The sequence below is a fragment of the Sardina pilchardus genome, chromosome 14, assembly GCF_963854185.1.
Source record: "Sardina pilchardus chromosome 14, fSarPil1.1, whole genome shotgun sequence".
NCBI lineage: Eukaryota > Metazoa > Chordata > Actinopteri > Clupeiformes > Clupeidae > Sardina > Sardina pilchardus.
In genome coordinates, this window is record NC_085007.1 from 15125315 (window position 1) to 15147107 (window position 21793).

At 44.4% G+C, this 21793-nt stretch overlaps 1 protein-coding gene across 1 annotated transcript in view; it reads left to right on the plus strand.

The window, feature by feature from the left end:
• Positions 1–13444: 13444 nt before the first annotated feature.
• Positions 13445–21793, plus strand: part of pik3r1 (phosphoinositide-3-kinase, regulatory subunit 1 (alpha)) — a 32424-nt gene continuing 24075 nt past the window's right edge. Inside the window, exons 1-2 of the mRNA XM_062555008.1 lie at positions 13445–13737; positions 15071–15717. Of these exons, the coding sequence (XP_062410992.1) occupies positions 15387–15717 (331 nt within the window). The 5' untranslated portion in view covers positions 13445–13737; positions 15071–15386. The remainder of the gene's footprint in view (positions 13738–15070; positions 15718–21793) is intronic.

Below are 21793 nucleotides of genomic sequence, written 5' to 3' on the forward strand. Positions count from 1 at the left end.
TGCTGTGAGTCCTTGCCTGAACGCAGAGCTTTGGCTAGCAGCGGGCGAGTTGAAGCTAACCTCCCCCTCCATCCATCCCCAGCCCCCCCCCCAACCCCCGTCTCTGTCTGACTGACGTAGATGGAGAAGAGGTGGGAAATTACTGGCCATGTCCCCGTGCTTGGGGCCTTTCACTGCTGTGTGATATGTATGCTCAACCACCACCACCACCACCTCCTCCTCCTCCTCCTCCTCCTCCTCCTCCTTCTACTTCTTCCCTGCAGAGGTCCCTGGCCCTCGGAGAGATCCTTAACTGTGTTGTATCAACGCCCGAGCTAAACCACTTATTGTCTATCAAGGTCAGAGGGAGGTGCCATCTGCGTCAGAACGGGGAAGGCAGGATTGGAGACGCGTCTGGAGCTTGGCAGCTTTAAGTGTCGCCCAAGTATTTCCATGGCCGTGTCTGCAAACTGTCATGGTGTCAGAGATTTAAAAGGCACTGGAACACTTACGTTAGTTTATGTATGCCAGTGAAAAGGCCCTGGGAACAAATACAACTAGAATAAATAGGCCAATACAATCAATACAAACCATTTGCGGCACTGGCAAGGCTGAAATATTATGTAAATATTATGCAAAGACCTTTAAATATGCAAACGCTGTAGATAAGTGTTGGACACATGGACAGGCTGTTATGTGACAGAACACAATTATATGGTGCTGCTTAGTACCATACAGTATTATATTAATGTGTATATTAAGTGTTTTAGCGTAGCAGTGAAGAATTCAGTGTTGAACTGCAATATCTTGAAAAGCTTTGTGTGTTCTCTCTGTTCTGTTGTAGATGCAAGTAACCTGGACAACTACATTAGTATTCTAAGGCTGTGTCTCAAGATGTTCCTCTTGAAAAGGGGCATTTCCCTCCAAGCCAGAATTGGTAGGTCAACTATCTTGAGCTTCAGGCTTGCTCTCTGGCAAAGTACCAGGTGTTATGAACATGGTTTCCTAGAATCTGCGTGATTCCAGTTAGAATAATTATCTTATGCCTTTATACCCTTGACCTTGTTCTTGCCTTTGTAACAACAAGCAACCTTAGCAAATGAAGCAAATGTACACAGTCCCTGAGCCAGATCCAGCATCGGCACACAGTAAATCACGAGCGCTAAATGGCTAAAGCAGAACCACTGGTAAATAGGTAGTCATATCTGATTGCTCAACGTCAAGATTAAAAGGCTTTACTGAATGGTGACTTGTTTGTTTTTCAGCTAGTTTGTGAGGGCGAAATTTCCAAACGAAAGGTCTGCTTATTTCCATGCTGCTTTGATCCATTCAGTGCCAAGAAACAATCTGTTACCTCACAGAAAAATCTCCATCATTCAGATTTAAAAGCAAGCCCCATAAACTGAGCTATATTTACTTTCATCCAAGACACATATTTGATTCTCGAGTTGCCTAGGTTACATAAGGCACACAATGAATAGCTTGGAAGACTTCCGTAATTACAGAGCGAGCTATCTGAAAGGCTTTAATCTAAGAAGCAAGTCTACTGCACTGATCTTGACTAGACTTGGGGCAGATTCACTCACAAGCAACTTCAAAGCATTTGGAATATGTTACACCCTGTATTAATGATTGAGGTCCTTGAATGGTCGACCCTGATCATAGATTGTCATAATGATCCTACGACAGCAAACTTCAGATTCAAATTAGCTCTTGTATTTACGCAAGGTACGTTGGATATTCGTACATTTTGTTTAGATTTATGTTTTTCTTTTTATACAATATACATGTTTTTCAAATTCCTACATGATTAGGACTTTTTTGCTTCTCAAGCTTTTGAGGAGCCACATCCATAACAGGTTGGTGAGTAAGCACTACAGTGTTTTATACTTGCTCAACAACACTCTGCTATCGCAATCAGCATTGGATCAGTAGCTCCGGAAACAAGTTTTGCTGGAGAAAGCGCCAACACTCTAGCCCTGGGCGAGAGAGATGCAAAGCATACAGTCCGAGCGAGACCGCTTCCCCTTTTCTCGGTCGCGAGTCTAAAAATCTGTCTGCCCCATTGGTGCATGAGTGTTGTATCAGTTCTGTGCTTTTAGTGGGCCCGTGCAAACATCACCGACTCTGCCCCCCCTCAGACGCGACTGTATAGACGGCGCAGAATCCCTTCCCCTCCGTCTGCACACCATGCACCAGTTGTTTCAAGGTCAGTCATGCGGCAGTGTTAAGCTTGGCCCTTGGGAAGCTATGTGCCATAATCTCTCTGTGGCACTCCGGTTTTCAGGTAACTCGATGAGGTCAGTGGGGATCGTGTTAGGCACCTAAGAATGAGCTTTTGGGAGCCACGGGGCGAAAGGAGGGGGGTTGGTTGGGTGGGGGGGAGGGGGGATCATCTGCTTTGGGCTGAATGTAATTAAAATCACGATATGAACACCAATCAGGAATCCTTTCTGCAGTCCGTTTCGAGGACAGGTGAGCTATTGTGGGGGGGGCCTAGCCGTCCTCCGAAATGAATGGGCCAATTCCCTATTATTGCATTTTATGGCAGCTGACCTGGGTTCTTATCGACCAGAATCCTGCGAATGATCTCTGCAGCTGAGGGTGTTTTTCTCCCCAGTGGAAAGCTGACACCGCAGACAATGTGTACCGGCCCCGTAGTAAATTGAACAGTGGCTGTGGGTGTGGGTGTGGGAGGAGAGAGTGAGAGATGGGGCTGATTGGCTAAGCGACCCCCCCCCCCACCACCACACACACACACACACACACACATACACACACACACACACACACACAAACCACTACCACCACCACCACTTCCCTCCACCCCCCCATTCAGACCACGACACATTGTATGTCTCATCTCCTCCTAGGGAACATCCCAGCACTCAAAGGGAGGCCTGGAGCAAGGCAGCCATTTCTGCAGGAGAAATCACTGGACTGTGCCCATCGACCATAAACATGTCAAAGACCAAACTAGGTCACCTCTCTCAGTCTTTCTATGACTCTCTCTCCCTTTCTCTCACTCTCTTTCTCTCTCTGTCTGTCTGTCTCTCTGTCATTGGCATTTACCAAGCCCTCAATGAAGAATGTAGTCTCAGCCCACCAATCCCCCCCCCCCAGAAATATATGGCACAACATAAGCTCTCCACCTCCAAGATTTAAGAATGGACTAAATAATAGACTTCAACTTGTGCGTTCCTCACGCCCTCCCTTTCTCCCTTTCTCTCTGTCTCTCTCTCTCTCTCTCCCTCCCTCTCTGTCCCTTTTGCAATCTTTTTTTTTTTGTCTTTTTCTCTTTTTTCCCTAACAGACATTCCATTCCATCTGCAGGGTGATTGCAAGGATATGAATGCCTGAGGATCATTGTGAACTCTCACGGCCTTGCCTCGCCTCGCCTGACTGGGGAGGAGGAGGGAGCTTTCACAGGCCAGCAGGGATTGACTGCACACATTCAGTGTGCTGGCATTAACCACTGCAGGGTACTCTCTCTCTCTCTCTCTCTCTCTCTCACACACACACACACACACACACACAAACACACACATATACACACACACACAGGTTTCTTTTTCTCTGTGCAATGCAGGACGAATGGCTTGCCTTTTGTCTTGAGGGAAAATACACGGTGAGCATGATAACTAATCAAAGCAGGACTGGAATGTGCTATCGCACACCATTGCAGTGACTGGCATGATATTCTGGTAATGTAACAGCTTCACTCACCATGGCTTATCTTTGTGTGGCTGTGCATTTTTTATGTTTGAACGTAAAACAGAATGGCACTTGTTTGGATGCCCACTCTGCACAAAAATAATTCAATATACAGAAATTCAAGAAAATGGCCACCAGATGAACTATTACTCACATTGTAACAGTTTATGAGAACAAAAAGCTCCAAAAAGGTCTCTGTGGTTTAACAGAGAGGGGAAGTCTGAGCCAGTTCTGTAATCCGGCAAACAAATCTAAAAAGTTTTTTTTTTTTTCCCCTTGCATGCTTCCTTTTCTATGGATACAGCCCCAACAAGAATGAAAATTGGGAATGAAAGTTCCAGGGCTCTGGCGGAACGTGGAACATCTGGCAGACCAGAAAGCCCACAAACACAATCTCTTCCCCCTCGCTGCGCGTCGACATAAACCCCCAGCTATCGCCGTTGGCTGTTTTCTCTCTTTTTTTTGGGAACAAATGTAAAAAGATTATTTTTTTTTTTCACTGCTCCAGAGGGTTCAGGAGTGCACTCTGTGCCAGGCTGGTCATGAGCGTGCGTGTTAAACCACCCGAGCACACTCTGGATGAGTGCCAGAAGCACCACCACCACCACCGTGGCTGCTGCTGCTGCTAGCTATGTTCCTGACCCGTGGTTCACTCCTTGTTGAACAGGAGGAGGAGGAGGAGAAGGGATCACACGAAGGGAGTAAACTGCGCAGCACACACAGTCCAGTGACGCAGATGTGACGAGACCAGGAGCTAAACCTCAGGGGTGCTGTTTCACCGCTCACGTTTCAGGCTCTGGGCTTTGTAAAAGCGCCTTGAGACTGTTTCAATTGTTTGGGGCGCCATATAAAACATATTTGAACTGTTAGCTGTACTTCTGAATCACCATTTCGCGTGTCTTAGAGAGTGCACGCTGCAAGTTCAGATGCATGTTACAGCTGCCTGCTGCACTGAGCTGATGCCATGCAAAATTCATGCAAAGCTTTCAGCGTAACCTCCTGAACCTCCACATTTCACCTACTGTACATTTGCCATGTGAACTGTGTAGACTAGTGTGGTAGAGAAGCTTGAGTTTGCTGGCATGAGAAATACACACATGATCTTCAATTTTCCCTGCCTCAAAACTTGGGTTACACGTTTTTTGCCCCAAGCACATCATCATGTCATATCTGAGTATCACACCATCTCATGCAACTCCAGCTATTTTCTATGCATGTTACATTTGTTCCATCTTCCAACATTGTTTCATGAAAAACTGTGGAATTCTTTTCCAGCTGCCAATCTTAGAATTCCCTCTCACTCCCCACCCACACACTTGCTTTGTGTACTTTTCCACTTATCATGTCAACTAACATTCTGATGAAAAGTAAAAGATAAGAACACACACACACACACACACACACACACACACACACACACACACACACACACACACACACACACACAGAGAGAAACACAGACAGCACCAAGATGGTTAGTAATGACTGACATGACACCTTTAACTCATGCTGGCACTCAACAAGGACTTCTCTATAGCTCAGAGCACTGTTCCTATTCTTGAATGCTTGAATGTTAAATCATGAAAAATACTGCACATTATGTTTTACATCTTAACCCTTAGGCTAGCTGCAAATCACTGGCAGTCAGAGAGAGTGGGCTGCCGCATGAACCACACGGCACATTCCAGGCAAAGAACTCGAACACAAAGGTGGTTCGTACCATATATCACCTTGGTATGTTGTTGAGAAAATGTATCACAATTTTCGATTCAAAGCAAGGCTGGTTCATTTGTTACTCCTTTGACATTCACTGGAATGTCAAAGCCATAGAAATGTTCAAGAACCCGACATGTGACTCGCAGACTTCAAACGCCCCTGCAATTATCGGAATTCCTTTTCAGTCGTGATTGAATGAAACAACCTTTTTTGTACCCAAAGCACATCTATAAAAGTTATTTATTTGTTACATGACATTTAGATGGGAACAATGATGTCAAAATAGCAACATGTGACCGCTTAGTAGCACAATGTTACTTTGCTCTTGGTTTTCTTTGCGCAATTACCGCAAGTAGGGAATCCCAGGCATTTACACAAGCATGTCCTGGATATCCTTCACTGAATCCCTGATTTCATTGAAGTCCACTAAGTAATAAAGGAATATTAGCATAATTAAGGCAATCTACGCACAAGTAGACTATGCCTGCATTACAGTATAATCACTGCACACTGGGAATCTCCTTGCATTTATTGATTTACTCTGACAAGATGAGCTCGGCCTCAGATGTTCACTGCATGGTACCAAATCCTCTCCACCTTGGAAATGTGCTGGCTCACCCATATGAAAAACCCATAATCAGCACAGAACAACTACTAAGCGCCATACGGAGTGAGCTTTTCTGTACTCAACCGAAGATAAAAAAAAAAAAAAAAAAAGCCTAAGCACGACCGTTCCCAATGCAAAGCTTATAAAAAAAATCCCACGAGTATTTGCAGCGATGTTCCAGTTGGGCCCTGGCTTTGATCACATGGTGCCGAAAGTCTACTGGAACAGAGCACTAATGGCGCCTAAGTCCCTGTGATATCAATATGTCACGTCTGAAAGTGTGCCCATCTCATCTCATGCATGATTATTTACTGCAGAGAAGGGGAATCATTCACAAGTGGCAGAATCAATAATCCTTTATCTCAGAGACAGAGCCTTTCCTTATAAGAACAAAGCTCCTCTTAATCACTTTTATGACTCAAGTTTGATTTGGGCATTACATTGAGAATATAAAAACGTCAGGCGATGGATTTTCCATTCTGCCGGCGGTAAATTTTTGTTTAATGGCAGCTTTTTTGATAAACGGACAAAGAGAGTTGTAATTCGTCTTCCATTACTCAGTCTAAAAACGACAAAAGTACACAAATATATATGTGCATCAACAATATAACACTCAATCACATTTTCCCTTAAAAGGTAATGTATAAAGAGAAATATGTGGTCCATAATTAGTCACATGTTTTTTTAATGAACCTGAGGCCACAGGATGCAAAATATAAGTCAACTGAAAACGATTTAAGAAAACAACGTGCAGCGCTCTCTTTGAAGTGGCAACCAGTGGGGTTACCGTGATCCCTGAGACTCTAATTGGGCTTCCTTATCTCACTGTGGTCTTAGACCACAGTGTTAAATCATACTTTCAAAGTAACAGGATGACCGTCCTGAGGCTACAGAAGCACCATCACATGCCTGCCCTCCATCACTCAATGTCGGCAGTACTCTTTTAGAAATAAGAACATTTAACACGTCGGTTTGGACAGCTTGTCTGAAAATATACACAGGAACGCCTTAATTGGCCTGAGTGTGACTTTGTGGTATGACAAGCTTCTGCTAACTAATAGTTTCATTAAATAAATGAAAATTAAGGAGAACCACATCTGAACGACACATTACGCGAAAAAAAGAAATCAGTTTATGAAAGTACTGTAGCTCAGAAACCTTGAGAGCTAATAAGCAATGTACTGTAGGTCACATTTGAACTTGCTAAGGCTTTATAGCAATTAATAAAACCCTACTGTGCCTGTAGCATATGAGAAAGTTTTTGGATTAGTCAAATGTCCTAAATAACAAAGGCACTGACAACCTTTAACATTGGTTGACACGGAAAAAGAGATCTATTACAAAAACCTACTAGATGAAACATACAATTTAGCAAGCAACATAATACCCCCAGTACTGTACTGTGCTACAAAAACGCTCTGTGGTGGGCTGCCTGTCCATTCGCTGTTTCTTTCATGCCAGAGCGTGAAATTTCATATCAATCATGTATGCAAATAGATATCCCTGATTTCCCCCCAGCTTTTATTTGTGCTTGCTTCAGGAGTACGGTTGGGGTTTTGCGAGAGGAATAATCAACGCCTTCCCTGCCCCTCAGCTCCAGCCAGTCTGTCTCCACTCAAAGAGCCCTTTCAAGAGGGGGAGAGCCTCACAATTTATAGCGACGTGTCCATTGTGAGCCTCGCCAGGCTTCACTGTAACTATTTTGTCAAGTGTGTGGGTGATGGGGTGCGGTAGTGGGGGGGTTGTGTGTGTGGGCGAAGGGGGTTGGGGGGTTGCTAATATCAAATTCTTCAGCAATAGTTGTCATTAGTAACCTGAGAGAAGACTGTTAGTCAGTTCTTGTGTGCTCCAGTAGTTTCTGATGGGGCCATGTTTTGTGAAGTTTATACAGTCACACTGAAGAAGCCCTGACATGCTGAAGTATAAAAAGCGAGAAGGCATACCGGTATGCACATTTGCTCTGAGAGTCTGAAAAACTCTTTAATTCATGTTTCGGCTGATCTCCTTCTTCAGGTGTTCCAACCACTGAAATGTTTTGTGAATTAAAATTATATTGTAGACTTTACAACAGTGTGCTGATTCGCTTGTATATTTTCATTAGAAAATTCTACTTAAATGTCAGAATCAAGGGAAAAACGCTATCCAGTGAAATTCATTCACATTATGCCAACAGCCAAAAATGGTAAAGCGAAAAGATGAGCATCTGATGGCCATATTTATTCATATTGTATGCTATAGCGGGCTGTACAATCCATAAGTAGTACACTGTGATTGGACTTGAATGCAAATGTCAGTTAATAGCAATGAGAGTGTATCCGAAAAGTGAGTACGTGGGGGGTATGGATAAAGCAAAAGAGGGACAGAAGGACGGGATGAATAGAGAGACAGAAATTAAGAGAGAGAGTTCCAAGAGCTGAAGTGGAACTTCTTTCTCCTTCTATTCCCAATTTTCCATGTTTTGTTTAAATAAGCGTCGGCGGGTGATGCATTTCACAAGTTCCTCTTATGTCACTGGACATCACGGGACGGCCAGTGTGAGAATTCTCAGCTTGCTCACAAAAAAGAAAGTGAAAGAATCAATGAATGGAGGGGGGGGGGGATGTTGGGGTAGAATGAAAAGCCGAACCCTGAGGAGCTACGCACACACACACACACACACACACACACACACACACACACACACACACACACAGACACACACACACACACACACACACACACAGACACACACACACACACACACACACACACACACACACACACACACACACACACACACACACAGCAGCTAGAAGTTGGTCATTATAGAGAAGCTGAAAACACAGGGCAGATTAATGGTTTAGGGGGCCCAGTTCTGTGCTGGATGAATTCTTAAAAGGTAGATTAAACATTTACTGCCTCGACCAAAGCAACACACCATCTGTCACGTACCTGAAGCTCTCATTCGTTCGTAAAGAAAAAAAAAAAAAAATCACTAATGTATTCCTTTGCTTGTCTCAACACACCACATGCATAATGGCATGTAGATGGATTCTACCCGATATGGACGATCAAGGACCTATGCTAAAGCATTTACAATGATGACATGATCAATCTATAACAGTGACAGTGCTCTAAATTATTACCTCCAAAGCCATGAACTATGCACTATTTTATAGTCACCAGCCATAGTCGCCCAGCTGTGAGTTTGTAGGTCATGTTACTGCATAATCAGCTCTCAAGCCCTGGCTTCGGACACTTGAGGACTTAAGATCTATTGTGTGCAACTGCTACTCTAGCTGCACATTTTCAGATGCTATTTGTTGACTCTTTTATATTGTTTCAAAACAATCCATCTGGGCACTGAATATTGCGTATGTTTGTGTACTACTTTCTGATGTTATGGAATTCCATCTTCAAGTGCCAGTTGGTGGTCTTCAATGAATCTCGGTCAAATACCCATATTTGATTAGCATAAGAATGGAGAGGCTGTGGAGGTCCCAGTCCCAATCAGATGGGCACATTCAGGTTCTGTGCCGTACCATAACAAATCTTACCTCATTGTCTGGAAAGCAGAAAGGGACAGCTGACAATGCTAGCACCAAGCACAAGCCGCAACCATTCAACAACGATCCAGATGAACCCTTCTGAGGCTGTATCTGAAAACAGAATAAAGGCTGTATAAACTGTAGCTCAAATGAAAACTTGCATGTTATACACCTCTACCTGTGGTCAGTTTTTTTTTATGGAACAATATAACAGGCCTCTGATCCTATGCCGTTGGCTGGGTGCCAAGGGCAACAACCTGTGAATAGTCGACTTTCCTTTTCGCTTCAAAGGAGCCTGCAGAAATGAAAAGGAAGGGGGGGGGGGTTCTCTCATTCTTTTGATGACGGAAAGTCAAGAGGAAGTTTCTATTAACCGTAACACTCTTAATTGTAGGCCATTAACATTCGAAGGGAGATCTACTATATGCCATGCAAAGGTAATGTGGAATGCTCAGTGAGCATTTGAATGTAAAGAGCATTAGAATCTGAATTATGTATGCAAAATGCACATTCCATGAAGAGAGAGAGAGGGAAGGAGTAGGGAAGCAAGGGGCCCATATTTGTCTCCTGGGATTGTGACATTCATGCAAGACATTCACTGTCAAGCAGGTCTATAGACACTTTTTTTTGCCCTTCATTTAGATCTCAGAACTGCTCTGGAGGCCAAGATGCCTTTCAGCCATATTCTAATGGCGACTTCAAAAGGGGCAGACTTTCTCATAAGATTCTGTACATCAACATTTTTTTTATTTATGCTCTTGTGTGACTGCATAGCAGATGCACATCTGTTAGCGTTTAAATTGCTTCAGGGCATGTGTCAGTCCTACAGACAATGTCATTCACCAGTCGATGACTGTGCCTTGCATGGAGCATTCCATAGGATATTTCAAATGGCAGACTATCTGTGCAAAAGCACAGTGTGTTGACGAGATCCAGAGCCATAATTCAGTCAATAAAGTGAGGTCATTTAGTAAACAATTATGAAAGTTATTTCCTGGCATCAAACCGCACAGGTCTGGTATATCACCCTTGTAAAAAAAAAAAGTCAGTAAATCCCATAATAGCAGAGAGGGGTGTGAAATATCTACTAAATGTAGGTACAGCCCATTATGTTTTCTGGCATTAGATTGATGATATGGAAATAATTGCTTTTAATTGAATTCTGCCTGTAGGCCTGTCTGTTCTCGGTTGCCAGTGCGATGACTGCGAGAGGGACCACCCAGACATGCCAGCAGCTCTCTTGCTACACCTATGGCATGCATGCTACGGCAGTTATTATTGCAGAACTTTGGTTGCCCTTTCAGCGAGTAACCACACCTGTGGATGGAGCAGATGAAGCAGTTCTGGCTACTTTTACAGGCCGGCCTGTCCCATATGCGCTCTCGCTTTCTCTGTCTCTCTCTTTCTCTCACACACACACACACACTCTCTGTCTGTCTGTCTCTCAGCTGTCAGTATCTGTTGTGTTTTTATTGTTTCACTCTGGGGGCTGCTGGGGCCGATCTGAATAACCTCTTTATGTAACATCCAGGCGAGTCCCTGCGGCCAGTTTGCTGGCTCCTAGCCAATGCAAGAGTGGTACTATTGAGGGGGGGGGGGGGGGGCTGTACACTTTTGTATCCTTCTCCATAACAGCGATGGCACAATGATCTAATTAATTTATGGTGATTGGATGATATGAGGATTCATGTTTCATGCTGTGTTCAGGATCCATGCTTTTATAAGTATCAGTTATGCATGACTGTCTGGTATAAAGCTGATGAATGTACATATTAATGGGAATTAAGCAAGGTGGAATTTACACCGTGCAATGAAACAGTAATTCAGAGAACAATTATAGGCTTGCCCTTATGGGAGGACCTCAATCTGAAATCTAGCCACCCTTTGTGCTGTACTGCATGCTAAATAAATAAACATTACTACATCTACCTGCTTATGATCCCATCATTTTAAAGACGGAAAAAAAAAATCTACAGTAGCAATGACCATCACATATCTTATAATTTCGGTGCAAAGACTTGTCATATGGAACTACTTTAAAGCACCACTCTAGTTTGCTTCCAATATGGCAGATGGGTCCACGCTGTCTGATCCACAATGCAATCAGGGGGCAGAATGAAAGGATTACATGGTCTGGTAGTTCAAATATTCAATTCAATCACCAGTGACAACTCCAGATCTGATCCTGTACACAGTATTGTAATAGTTTCTTTCTTTTGACAACTTTCTCTCTTTTTTAGGTTGAACTGTATTAACAAACGTATATGATATTTCCTGGAAACAGAGAAAAAATATCAGAACTGGTAAATATTTATGAAAGTTTTATTAGTTAGGATTTTGACCACCCCAAAATTTGAATGCAAGTGATTACTGACGGCACTGACGGCATTTGTTTCATTTACAGAAATCGAAACATTGAAACACTGCATATTTCACACAGATAAACCATGACATAAATTCAATGTACACAAAAATCTGACCATAAATCATGTGAAAACTTGAAACAGATGGAACCTCCAACATAATTAGAAACTGTATAGCTAACATTCATATAGTTAAAAGTCAGTGTTGGTATGTTTTCATAGGCTATTTTCACAGCAATATACATAAATGTGTTTTTTATTCATCAAAGTGCCTTTCTAGGGGGACCTTTTGGAACTTAGAACTCTCTGATCTTCTCGTGTAGCCTCTCCTTCCTGTACCCCTCAGCAGATTTGAAAGGTGTAACCTCTGCTGGTTTCTCTGTGGTTGGAGTGCATATGAAGAGCCTATTTGCACTCGAAAAGCTATTCGGTACTTCTCTGGCAGGGCCTAGGCAGGATAGCCTACTTGCCAGGGGATTTCTGTTGGCTACTCTCTTCTCTTCCATAATTAGGCCACCCACATTCACAGTCATGTGAGGATGTATTCTGTTTTCTGTCAAAGAATTGCTGTTTTGTAGTTCATAGGCTAGACTACCTCTGAATGGAGAATGATAATCAAATATAAGTTTCTGTCATACATATAATGATGGATAGCAAAGTGAACAATGCAGCTAGTTTTGAAAGGGATGCTTTTTAAAAGAACCCTTTCATAATACACATCTACGTTTAAATTCAATTTCATGTTTTAGGTTTCAAGTTGGCATAATTTGACAAATGTATTTTTCCCTAATGACAAAAATGTATGTCCCTTTCCATTCAAGCTGAATTTAATCAAAGCCTTTTTCATTCGTTTGAGATGCATTTCCAGACGCTCTGGAAATTCCCCTATTAAAGTTATAGCTTTGAGTTGATGGACTCTTCCCCCCGGTTGACAAGCTGCCTGCCTGTTCCAGTTCTTGGAATAAGTATGCCTACATAATTTAATTTATGGAAACGGAAGAATAACATGTTTCTATTCAGTTGCTACATTCTTACATTTTAAGGGTACCCTATTATCATCTTTGACAGCTATCCTGGTGTAGAAAGTTTCATGTTTCGTGATGTAGCTTATAGGCTACAATGAAATTGGGTAAATCTATATGGCACAGACTGACATTAGCCTAATATTACACGGGTAGCAATTATGACACGAGTGAGCTATTTGTTGAAAGCTACAAAAACTGACGACATAAGATTATTTAACCCTAATAGACTATCTTTAAAATGTATTTGGTATCAGCATGTACGCTAAATGACATCCAAGGAAACGATAAGAAACACTTTCATACGATAACGTTATGTAACATTCTCAGGTGGGTGTTTCATATGGAGCCTACCCATTGCGTGCAAAGAAGCAGTACAAGCTGGGAGCACTCGCATAGGCTGCTAGGGTTTCACATATTAACTAGTTAAGGCGGAGTGATAGCTTGTGAGGGTGGAGTGTACGTGCGGTTTGCTGGTGACGCAACTTGATGGACGTGTCCGTGTCCGACAGTGCCCAGCCTGGAATAGGGTTGCGCTGCAGTCACTCGGGCGGAGTCGTCCTGTAAATCGGGTGCACGAGCCATCTAAATTTACACTTTATATTACTTTCCAACGATCGGGTACAATTGGATTCACTACCCAGACTTATACCGAGGAACGAAACTTTATTTTCTTATATTCCCTGCAAACAGTTGGTCTTTTTTTCTACTGGAAGAACCATCGGATCTTACAGTTACCATAGCCTTTACGGGAAGGAAGGAAGATTTAGTCGGGTTAGCTAGCTTTTGACTGGGCCCCTATCACGCAAGTAAGTATAGCTAAATCGCTAGCTATGTAGCCTAGCGTTTTGTGTCCACATTTTAGTCAGTGTTGGCACAGGTGCTTAAATGTACAACCAAACTGTGTTTGTACTCTATTGATAATAACTCCAATAACAAACAGTTACTCTGTCTTTGTTGGCTTATAATAAAATTTTGTCTGAAATGTATTGTTTTGCCTAACGTTAGTTACAGAACTGCATGTTCCATGCTTATGGTGCAAGTTCCTTATTGTTCAGGAATGTTCGTGAATTTGTGTAACGCTGCAGCGTTTACAAAGGTGTATGTGCAATAACGTGTTTATTTGACGGTTGCTGGGTAATTATTTTATCTGGTTTATGTTATCATGGTATTTTACATCGTTGTGGACTACTTATCCTGGTAAACGTTAAGTTGGGGCTGCTCTTCCCAAGTAAGCCCGTAGTTAGCAAGGTAGCTACCCTGGCTATCTAGTTGGTGATATAGTTAGCTGGCTAGCTATCAAGCTACACATAACTGTTTTGAGACCTAGCTAGCTAACCTGCTGAAGAAAATAAAATAAAATAGTAACGGTTATGCTCTAAATTTGGTGAAAGACTACCCTCCTAATGCTTCTTATCACCATGCGGTACCTGTGTGTCGAACGAAAGGTTATTCTTGTCCGTTATCCGCAGTCTTTAGATTTGCATGCCGATCTGTGGCCGAAACGTGGCAAGCAACTTCAATCCCATGAGTGGAGCAAACTGTGTGCAGTTAACGTTATCCAGTTATGCGAAGGGCACTAGAAAGCCAACTTTAAGTTTAACGTTATTTTTTTTATCGTACGAAAACCTCAAGCAGAAATGTGTTTAATTTAATATAGTTGCGTAATGTTCAGAAACATCTTAAATGTCTGAAATTACTGTACGTTATTTTATGTACGTCACTATTTGTATAAATTAAAATCAGTTGTCAGACTGTATTGATAGGTAGCGTTCAAATAAACCTTTGCTCTTCTAGACATGGTTTTAGAGTTGCATAATTCCTTAAAGGCGCTGTTGTAAATGTGTCATGTCAGTTCAGCATTGTTGGTACATATATGGCCAAATAAATTCAATCTCTATTATTGCATGAAACAATGCTAACGAAATGTTCTCGTTTTCTTCAGCAAGTTGCATTCTTGAATTTTAATCATTGTAGCCAAACATTCAAGGCAGCAAATAAACACAGCCTTGTACTCCGCACTATATCAACAACAGAACAATAACATAGGATTTTATTTACTTTTGCTTGCACGTCCTCATCTGTACATGATTGCTTCCTTGCATCCTGTTAAAATGGCTTCTCTTTCTCTCACTTTTACAGGTTAGGGGAACACACATGACTTATCTTCTGCAGGCCTTTTGCAAATGGGATCACTCTGTCTAAAGCACCATGCGGGTGCCATGGACCATTGGCCCATTAATATGACCTGAAGAACTTCATGAGATTATTTCCAGAACTCCTGAGAATGATATAAGACACTCAACGTTTTTGTTAGGACATTTACAAGTTGCTGTGTGGTGTATGTATAGAAGTTTTTTTTTTCTTTAAAGAAAAATCTTAAGTACGGTGATCCTCAACTGGAAGGATTTGTCGTTACCGTGAAATATCAGCTGTGAAATAGTAAGTAAATATCAAGATGAGCGCTGAAGGATACCAGTACCGTGCGCTTTATGACTATAAGAAGGAAAGGGAAGAGGACATTAGTCTGCATATTGGGGACATCTTGATAGTTAGCAGAGGTGCCTTGTCGGCCCTCGGCTTCGCGGATGGCATGGAGGAAAAGCCAGAGGACATAGGCTGGCTGCCTGGTTTCAACGAAACCACCCAGGAGAAGGGGGACTTCCCTGGGACCTACGTGGAGTTCATTGGGAAGAAGAGGATTTCGCCTCCCACCCCAAAACCAAGACCTCCCAGGCCTCTACCTGTCGCCCCAGGTCCAACAAAGACTGACTCGGACGGCGAACAAGGTGAGCACCAGGACTGCACTGGCTAACACGCACACTTCACTCTCATTTTAGCCTAAGTCAATCTTGTGATTTACCCATGTATGTGATATGTGACCTGTGGTCAGTTTACGACGGGGTGACTGATTTGCGCGTGGATGGAGAAACTGTAGTGCGTCAGTCAGGTGGCCTATGTCGCATGGCTCAGAAAGCCGCATGACGCTGTTGCAGAGCGTGTTCCTCATGTGGCAAGAATTCACCAAACTGTCTGCTCATCCCCTGTCATTGCCACTCATTCTCACTCTCTCTTTCGAGGTGGTGTTTTTTTTTTATATATAAGTTTTGCTCGACCATAACTTTGCTTTCTTCCCCTAGTAGTCAGCTGTTCATCTACTGTACTTACTTGCCCAAAATGGCTGCCATAACTGAAAGCCCCTGCTCAAAAGAACTCCGCTTGCAATGTGCTCAGTCTGAAACTGCTGTTTCTTCCGTTTGACTGAAGCAGAATTTCATCAGTTTGAAAGTTGAGATCTTATTGAGATCAGTTTAGAGTTAGATGTTGGCCTGCTGACACCCCCCCCCCCCTTTCTTTCTTTCTTTCTGTCTCTCTTTTTGGCTTTCTCTCATTCATCCTTGCTTTCATTCACTCTTCCTTTCCTTTTTTCTCTGTCTTTCTTTCTCTCTATCTATCTGGGGAAAGCACAGCGAGTTACTCCTCAGCTGTGGTAATCTCACCATTTTGTGCTCTGGAGCTCCATCCCCTGCTGCCTTGGCAGGCAAGCAAGCACTGCATCAGGCCTATGCTGAGCGTGGGGGTGGGCATGGATGCCCTTGTTTGAATCTGATTGTAACGGCAGGTTTGGCATGGTTCAGTGGGTTTGGCGATGTGCCTGGGCATGTTCCCTCTGGCTGATGCTGAAGCGAACTGAAACTTACCTTCAGTTTACACAGAGTCAACATGTCTGGAACCCACGGGGTGCCACCGACAATTCTACATGCGTAGCTCCAGGCAGCGGTAGTGGGACGAAGAGCGTTTCACTGACTGACTGATTTTTATTTTTATTTTTTTCCCTTGCCTCATGTTCCTCCCCATGCCCTGATCTTGCTAGAACCGGACCAGAGCCGTTGCCATGGAGTTGTTTTGCCACTGCTGTGCTCGGCGCTTAGAACATTCAATTAAAAAGGCGATTCGCTCGCCTTCGCTCTCGCTCCCTTATAATCAAGAGGGTTTGGAAGGCCATCAAGCCCTGCACGCCCCCCTCCCCCCTTCCCCCCCTCTTCACCCCCAGCATGATTCCGATCAGAGAGTGCGACATTGGAAGCGCAGCGCAACACAACAGCACAGCAGCAGTGCACAGCACACCGCTAATGTTTGTGTTTATTGCGCGAACCAGCCGCTGAAATGTCCATTTTTCTCTGCACTTCAAAGATGAATTGTGATGTGGACATCGAGTGTGACAGCGGTGGGGGGAAGGTTTGCCGCGGCTGGCGCTAGTCCTTTTGTGTCGTGCTTTTGTTTTGTGCCCACTTTGATTGGCTTTACGGAACGCATGTGATGAGTGTTTTGGGGGTGTGTGTGTGGAGGGGGGGTGGGTGGATGGGGGCACTGGTGAGGCGTACACTGACTACAATTGCTGCCTTGATGGCAGTGGCGGTACGCGGCACCCCCTGTTGAATGCTAACCAGGCCTAGATGACAATGCCACTGGCTCCAGTCCAGCTCCCTGTGCATTGTGATGCCACCCCACCTGGTACCAGCACAACATTACCAGAGTTTTGTGTTGAGTTGTTGAAAACGGTGAAAAGGAGGAAATTGTTTGTGTCAGACACAAAAACGGTTTTGCCTGTCGTTCCGTTTCGCACCAATAAATGTACACATTCTGTACAAGTGTACAGAAATGGCTCAAACCTTCAACAACAAAAAATCCCCATTTTGGATGCTGGGAGGTAGTGGTACAGGAACAAAAAGGGAGGGGGGAGGGGCGGGTTTTAGCCAGATTATTTTGGCCTGCCTTGAAAATCCCTGAGGCTGAACTTGTTTCCACTGAGTGAAGGAGCGAGCCTTGGGCTCCCCATTCATGAAGGCCTGAGCCTCTCCACTCTGCCTCGGAGTACGGCTGTGGTTTTCCTCCTGACGAGGTTGTGTTCCGTAACAAACCATTTGCTTCCCCTTTTAGGTCGAATTTGCTTCACATTTTGGTGTAGTCATCAGATATTTGTTACAGCATAATTTTCTTGCTCTCTCACTGTCTTTATTTCATTTGGAGCATATGTTTGTGGTCTCGAGCTAAGAATGGTGCACAGAAAATGTTGCCCGCCTTGCATTGATAGGGTAGTTATTATGATAAAAGTACTTAACGCCGCTCACTGCAGCTAAGTTATCTTGCAGCTTGGCTTGCAGTGCAACAGAATCTTTTCTTTTTTTTTGTCTCTCTTCTTGCTTCTCTCACTTCTCCCCCCCTCCTTGTCTCTTGGGTTACATGCTCTTTTTGGTAAGATTGTGAAATTCTTTTCTGAGCTCGCAAAGGGTGATTGCCAACATGAAGAGCAACCGTGCTGAAGGCTTTGAGCCTGGGTCTGCAGAGGGAGTGTGAATGTAGCACCAAGAGAAGAAAAGTTTGTGTGTGTGTAGAGGGGGGGGGGGCACAGGAGTGAGGGGCCGAAGGCTTGAAAGGCCTGGGGGGTGCAGGACTACAGGCAGAATTCTTCTTGCCCCAGAGAGAGAGAGAGAGAGAGAGAGAGCGTGTGTGTGTGTGTGTGTGTGTGTGTGCTCTTGCGTGAGTGTCTGTGATTTACAACCTGCGACTGAAAGCTCCCTCCATGCTCCCTCTTCCCCTCTCCTCTCCTTCAGCCCCGCTCTCATTCTCTCTCCTTCACTCTCACTCACACTTCTGTGTGCACAGCTCCAGTGGTCGGGCAGGCCTGCTTTTTTTATTTCTTTTTAATGTTTTGATAATGTTCCTGGTGTCGACTCTGGGTGCACAGGAAAGTTTGTCAGGGGGAGTTGGAAGTGTAGAGGAGAAAAAGGGGGCCTCTCCTCCATCTCTTTCCTCTTTTTCTCCCCACCACACTCTCTCTCACACACACACACACACACACACACACACACACACACACACACACACACACACACACACACACACACACACACACACAGAAATGCTCCCTCTCACACTCTCGCTCTCGCTTTGAGCCATAGGGGCTTACTTGAGACCAGCAGATGTGGAATTCCTGCCTGGTATGGCTCCCAGGCTTTCTCGAAACACAAATGTGAGCTCTTTTCTGCAGGCCTTTCAGTGACCGGATACCCATGTTACCAGACTCACACACACACACACACACACACACACACACACGCACGTATACGCCATTCTTACCCACACTTGTTAAAGTTGCATATTTTCTCACAGACACAAAATAACTTTCAAGATCCTAGACCATTGCACACCAGTCTACACTGATGATATTTAAAAACCTGCGTCACAAAGTGTCCCCACACGTCCATCAAGGTTCAGCTTTAGCATTTTATCTCCTGAGAAACCCAACGCGAGGAGATAGCAAAATCTTCTCTATGCTACCTTCTAAAACAAAAAAGAAAATCAAGAAAAACTTTCAGTGGTTGGTCACAGATCATCATCAAAGCAATCTTTTCATCGTTCTCGTTCTCTCTCTCGTTCTCGCTCTCATCAGCTTCTGTGTGCGTGCGTGCGTGTGTGTGTGTGTGTGTGTGTGTGTGTGTGCGTGTGTGTGTGTGTGTGTCTGGCCGGTTGCCGTGAGGGCCCGAGATGGAAAGATTCTGCCTGAAACACAATCTGATGCCAGTAATTTTCCCATGAAGCAGAGCCTGTTCTGTTCCCGTCCGCACGTTAGCACACTTACCAGGCGCTTAGCTCAGCCTCTGCGCCAGCCGCCAGCCGCCGGCCACTGGCCTGTGGCCGTTAAACTTGTATGCAAACTACTTCAACTGCGTAGGGTCAGATCGCCACTGTGCGATCACAGCCGCGATACAAAATACACGTACGCGTGAATTTGGAGGGTGAGTGGGGGGTTGTTTCTGAGCTGAGAGTGAGTGCGAGTCAGTAGAAATTGGAAGGCAGCGTGCGTAGAACTTTGGTGCTGTTTTTGCTAGAGTTAAAATGGATGCCATTGTAGCAGATGAACTCTCCCCCTCTCTCTCCCAGTGCTTGCAGTTCACGCAGTAAAATGGATGGATGATAAGACTTCTGCTTTGTCAGGACCAGAAAAAGTAGGAGGAGGAGAAGGGGTTGGGGGGGGTGGGGGGGGTTACTCTCCTGCAAGCCCCAGCAGGGCCTACGTGCTTTGTTTCGCACAAGGAAACCTGATGCTTTGTTTTTTTTTTTCTTCTCTTTTCCATCTTCTGTTTCTTTTTCTTTTTTAGTCACTCTTTCTTTTTGATTTTCTTCGATGGCTATCTTCAGCCACTGGTTGTTTGTATTTCCAGTATTTTTTTTTTACGGAACAGACATTTATTTGGTGAGGGTTTTTGGCTGCAGGCAAAAGAAGATTAATAGTTTTTGCCTTCTCGTCCCATAATTTATCCAGATCTCCAGGATTGGAGGCGCAGCACTGCGTGATCTAAAGTGCACCGAGTTCCTCTGGCTTCCAAGCGTTTCGAGTTTTTGAGTTTGTGCCTTGCAGCTGCGTGAGAAGCACGTTCCCTGAGCCATGCATAGATACATCACATTGCAAAAATTACATCATTCTCCTAGTGTCTCCACCCAAATTGCGAATGTACTCCAAAACCCAGCAAGTTTCTTGGAAACTACCAGCGCTTGAGGAGACTTTGAATAGTGCCCTCAGTCACGGAAGAAAAGAGTGAGAACCAGTAGCTCTGGCGGAGAGAGAGAGAGAGAGAGAGAGGGAGAGAGCAGTAAGAGTACATGTTGCATAGCTGGAGTTTGAGATAATGTTGCTCTCTCCTTTCCCTGGGCCTCTTAAACGCACAGGCGAACATCTGCTGCATTGAGCAGTTCTTTTATTTTTTATTTTTTTCAAACTCTTCCTCTCCTCCTCTCTCCCTCTTTCTCTCTCCCTCTCTTTCTTGCTCGCTCTCTCTCTCTCCCTCCCTCCCTCGCTCCCCCTTGCTCTCTTTCTCTCCCCCTCACTCTCTCTCACTTATGGTCTCCTCTTTCTTTTTTTCACTTGCTGTGAAGGGGAACTGTTGCCTGACTCGCACAAAGAATGCCCACTACTTTCCCCTCCCCTAGCCTGACAACAGAACCAGCTGGAGAGCTTCCATGTTTGAATGTACAGAACCTGGCCACCACCCCCTACCACTGCACTTCAACTTCTCCTTTTTGCGTTGTTCTCAACCGCTCTTTAGCTGCTGTCCATGCCATTTGATGGATGCACCATCAGAATGTCTTTCATAACAGACAGCCCTAACGGAAGCTCGCTCTCTCTCTCTCTCTCTCTCTCTCTCTCTCTCTCTCTCTCTCTCTCTCTCTCTCTCTCTCTCTCTCTCTCTCTCTCTCTCTCTCGTGCGCAACGCCACAGACTGTCTCTGAAGTCGTGGCCGTCTCTCCGGATGACCGCGGGGTGCTCTGTGGTGGCACTAGTCATGACATGAGCTTGCGGAGAGAGGCGAGCGTCTAGGCTGGACGGTCTGCGGTTTGTTGGACAGATTTAGCATTGTGATGAATCAGGCCGATTGTCCACGAGAGCTCATTCTTGAAGCCGAAGGCGAAGAATGTGGGTGGCACATGAAGGTGCTGTTGTTGGCTACGCTAAGTGCTACGCTAAGTGCTACGCTAACTATGCTAGATAATCAGTGGACAGCGCTACCGCAGATGCTACAGGCGCTAGAGTAGCAGGCAGCAGCGCTCCAAGAGCACTGCATGTCGCTAATTATGTAGATTCCTTTCCCCCCCTCCTTATTTCTGGCATCGAAATTCCTCCACAGTGTCACGCCATAGTTGAATTGAATTTGTGGCGAGGTTTTTTTTCTTTTTTTTTTGTTCCTTCTTTCCTAGTAAAATTAAAGTGTCTAGTTTCCGCGTAGCGCCCCATGACCGCTGGGGTGGGGTCCCTGTAAATGAAGTGCCTGCCGTGGGGTTGCGTAATGGCGATCAGGACTTGTT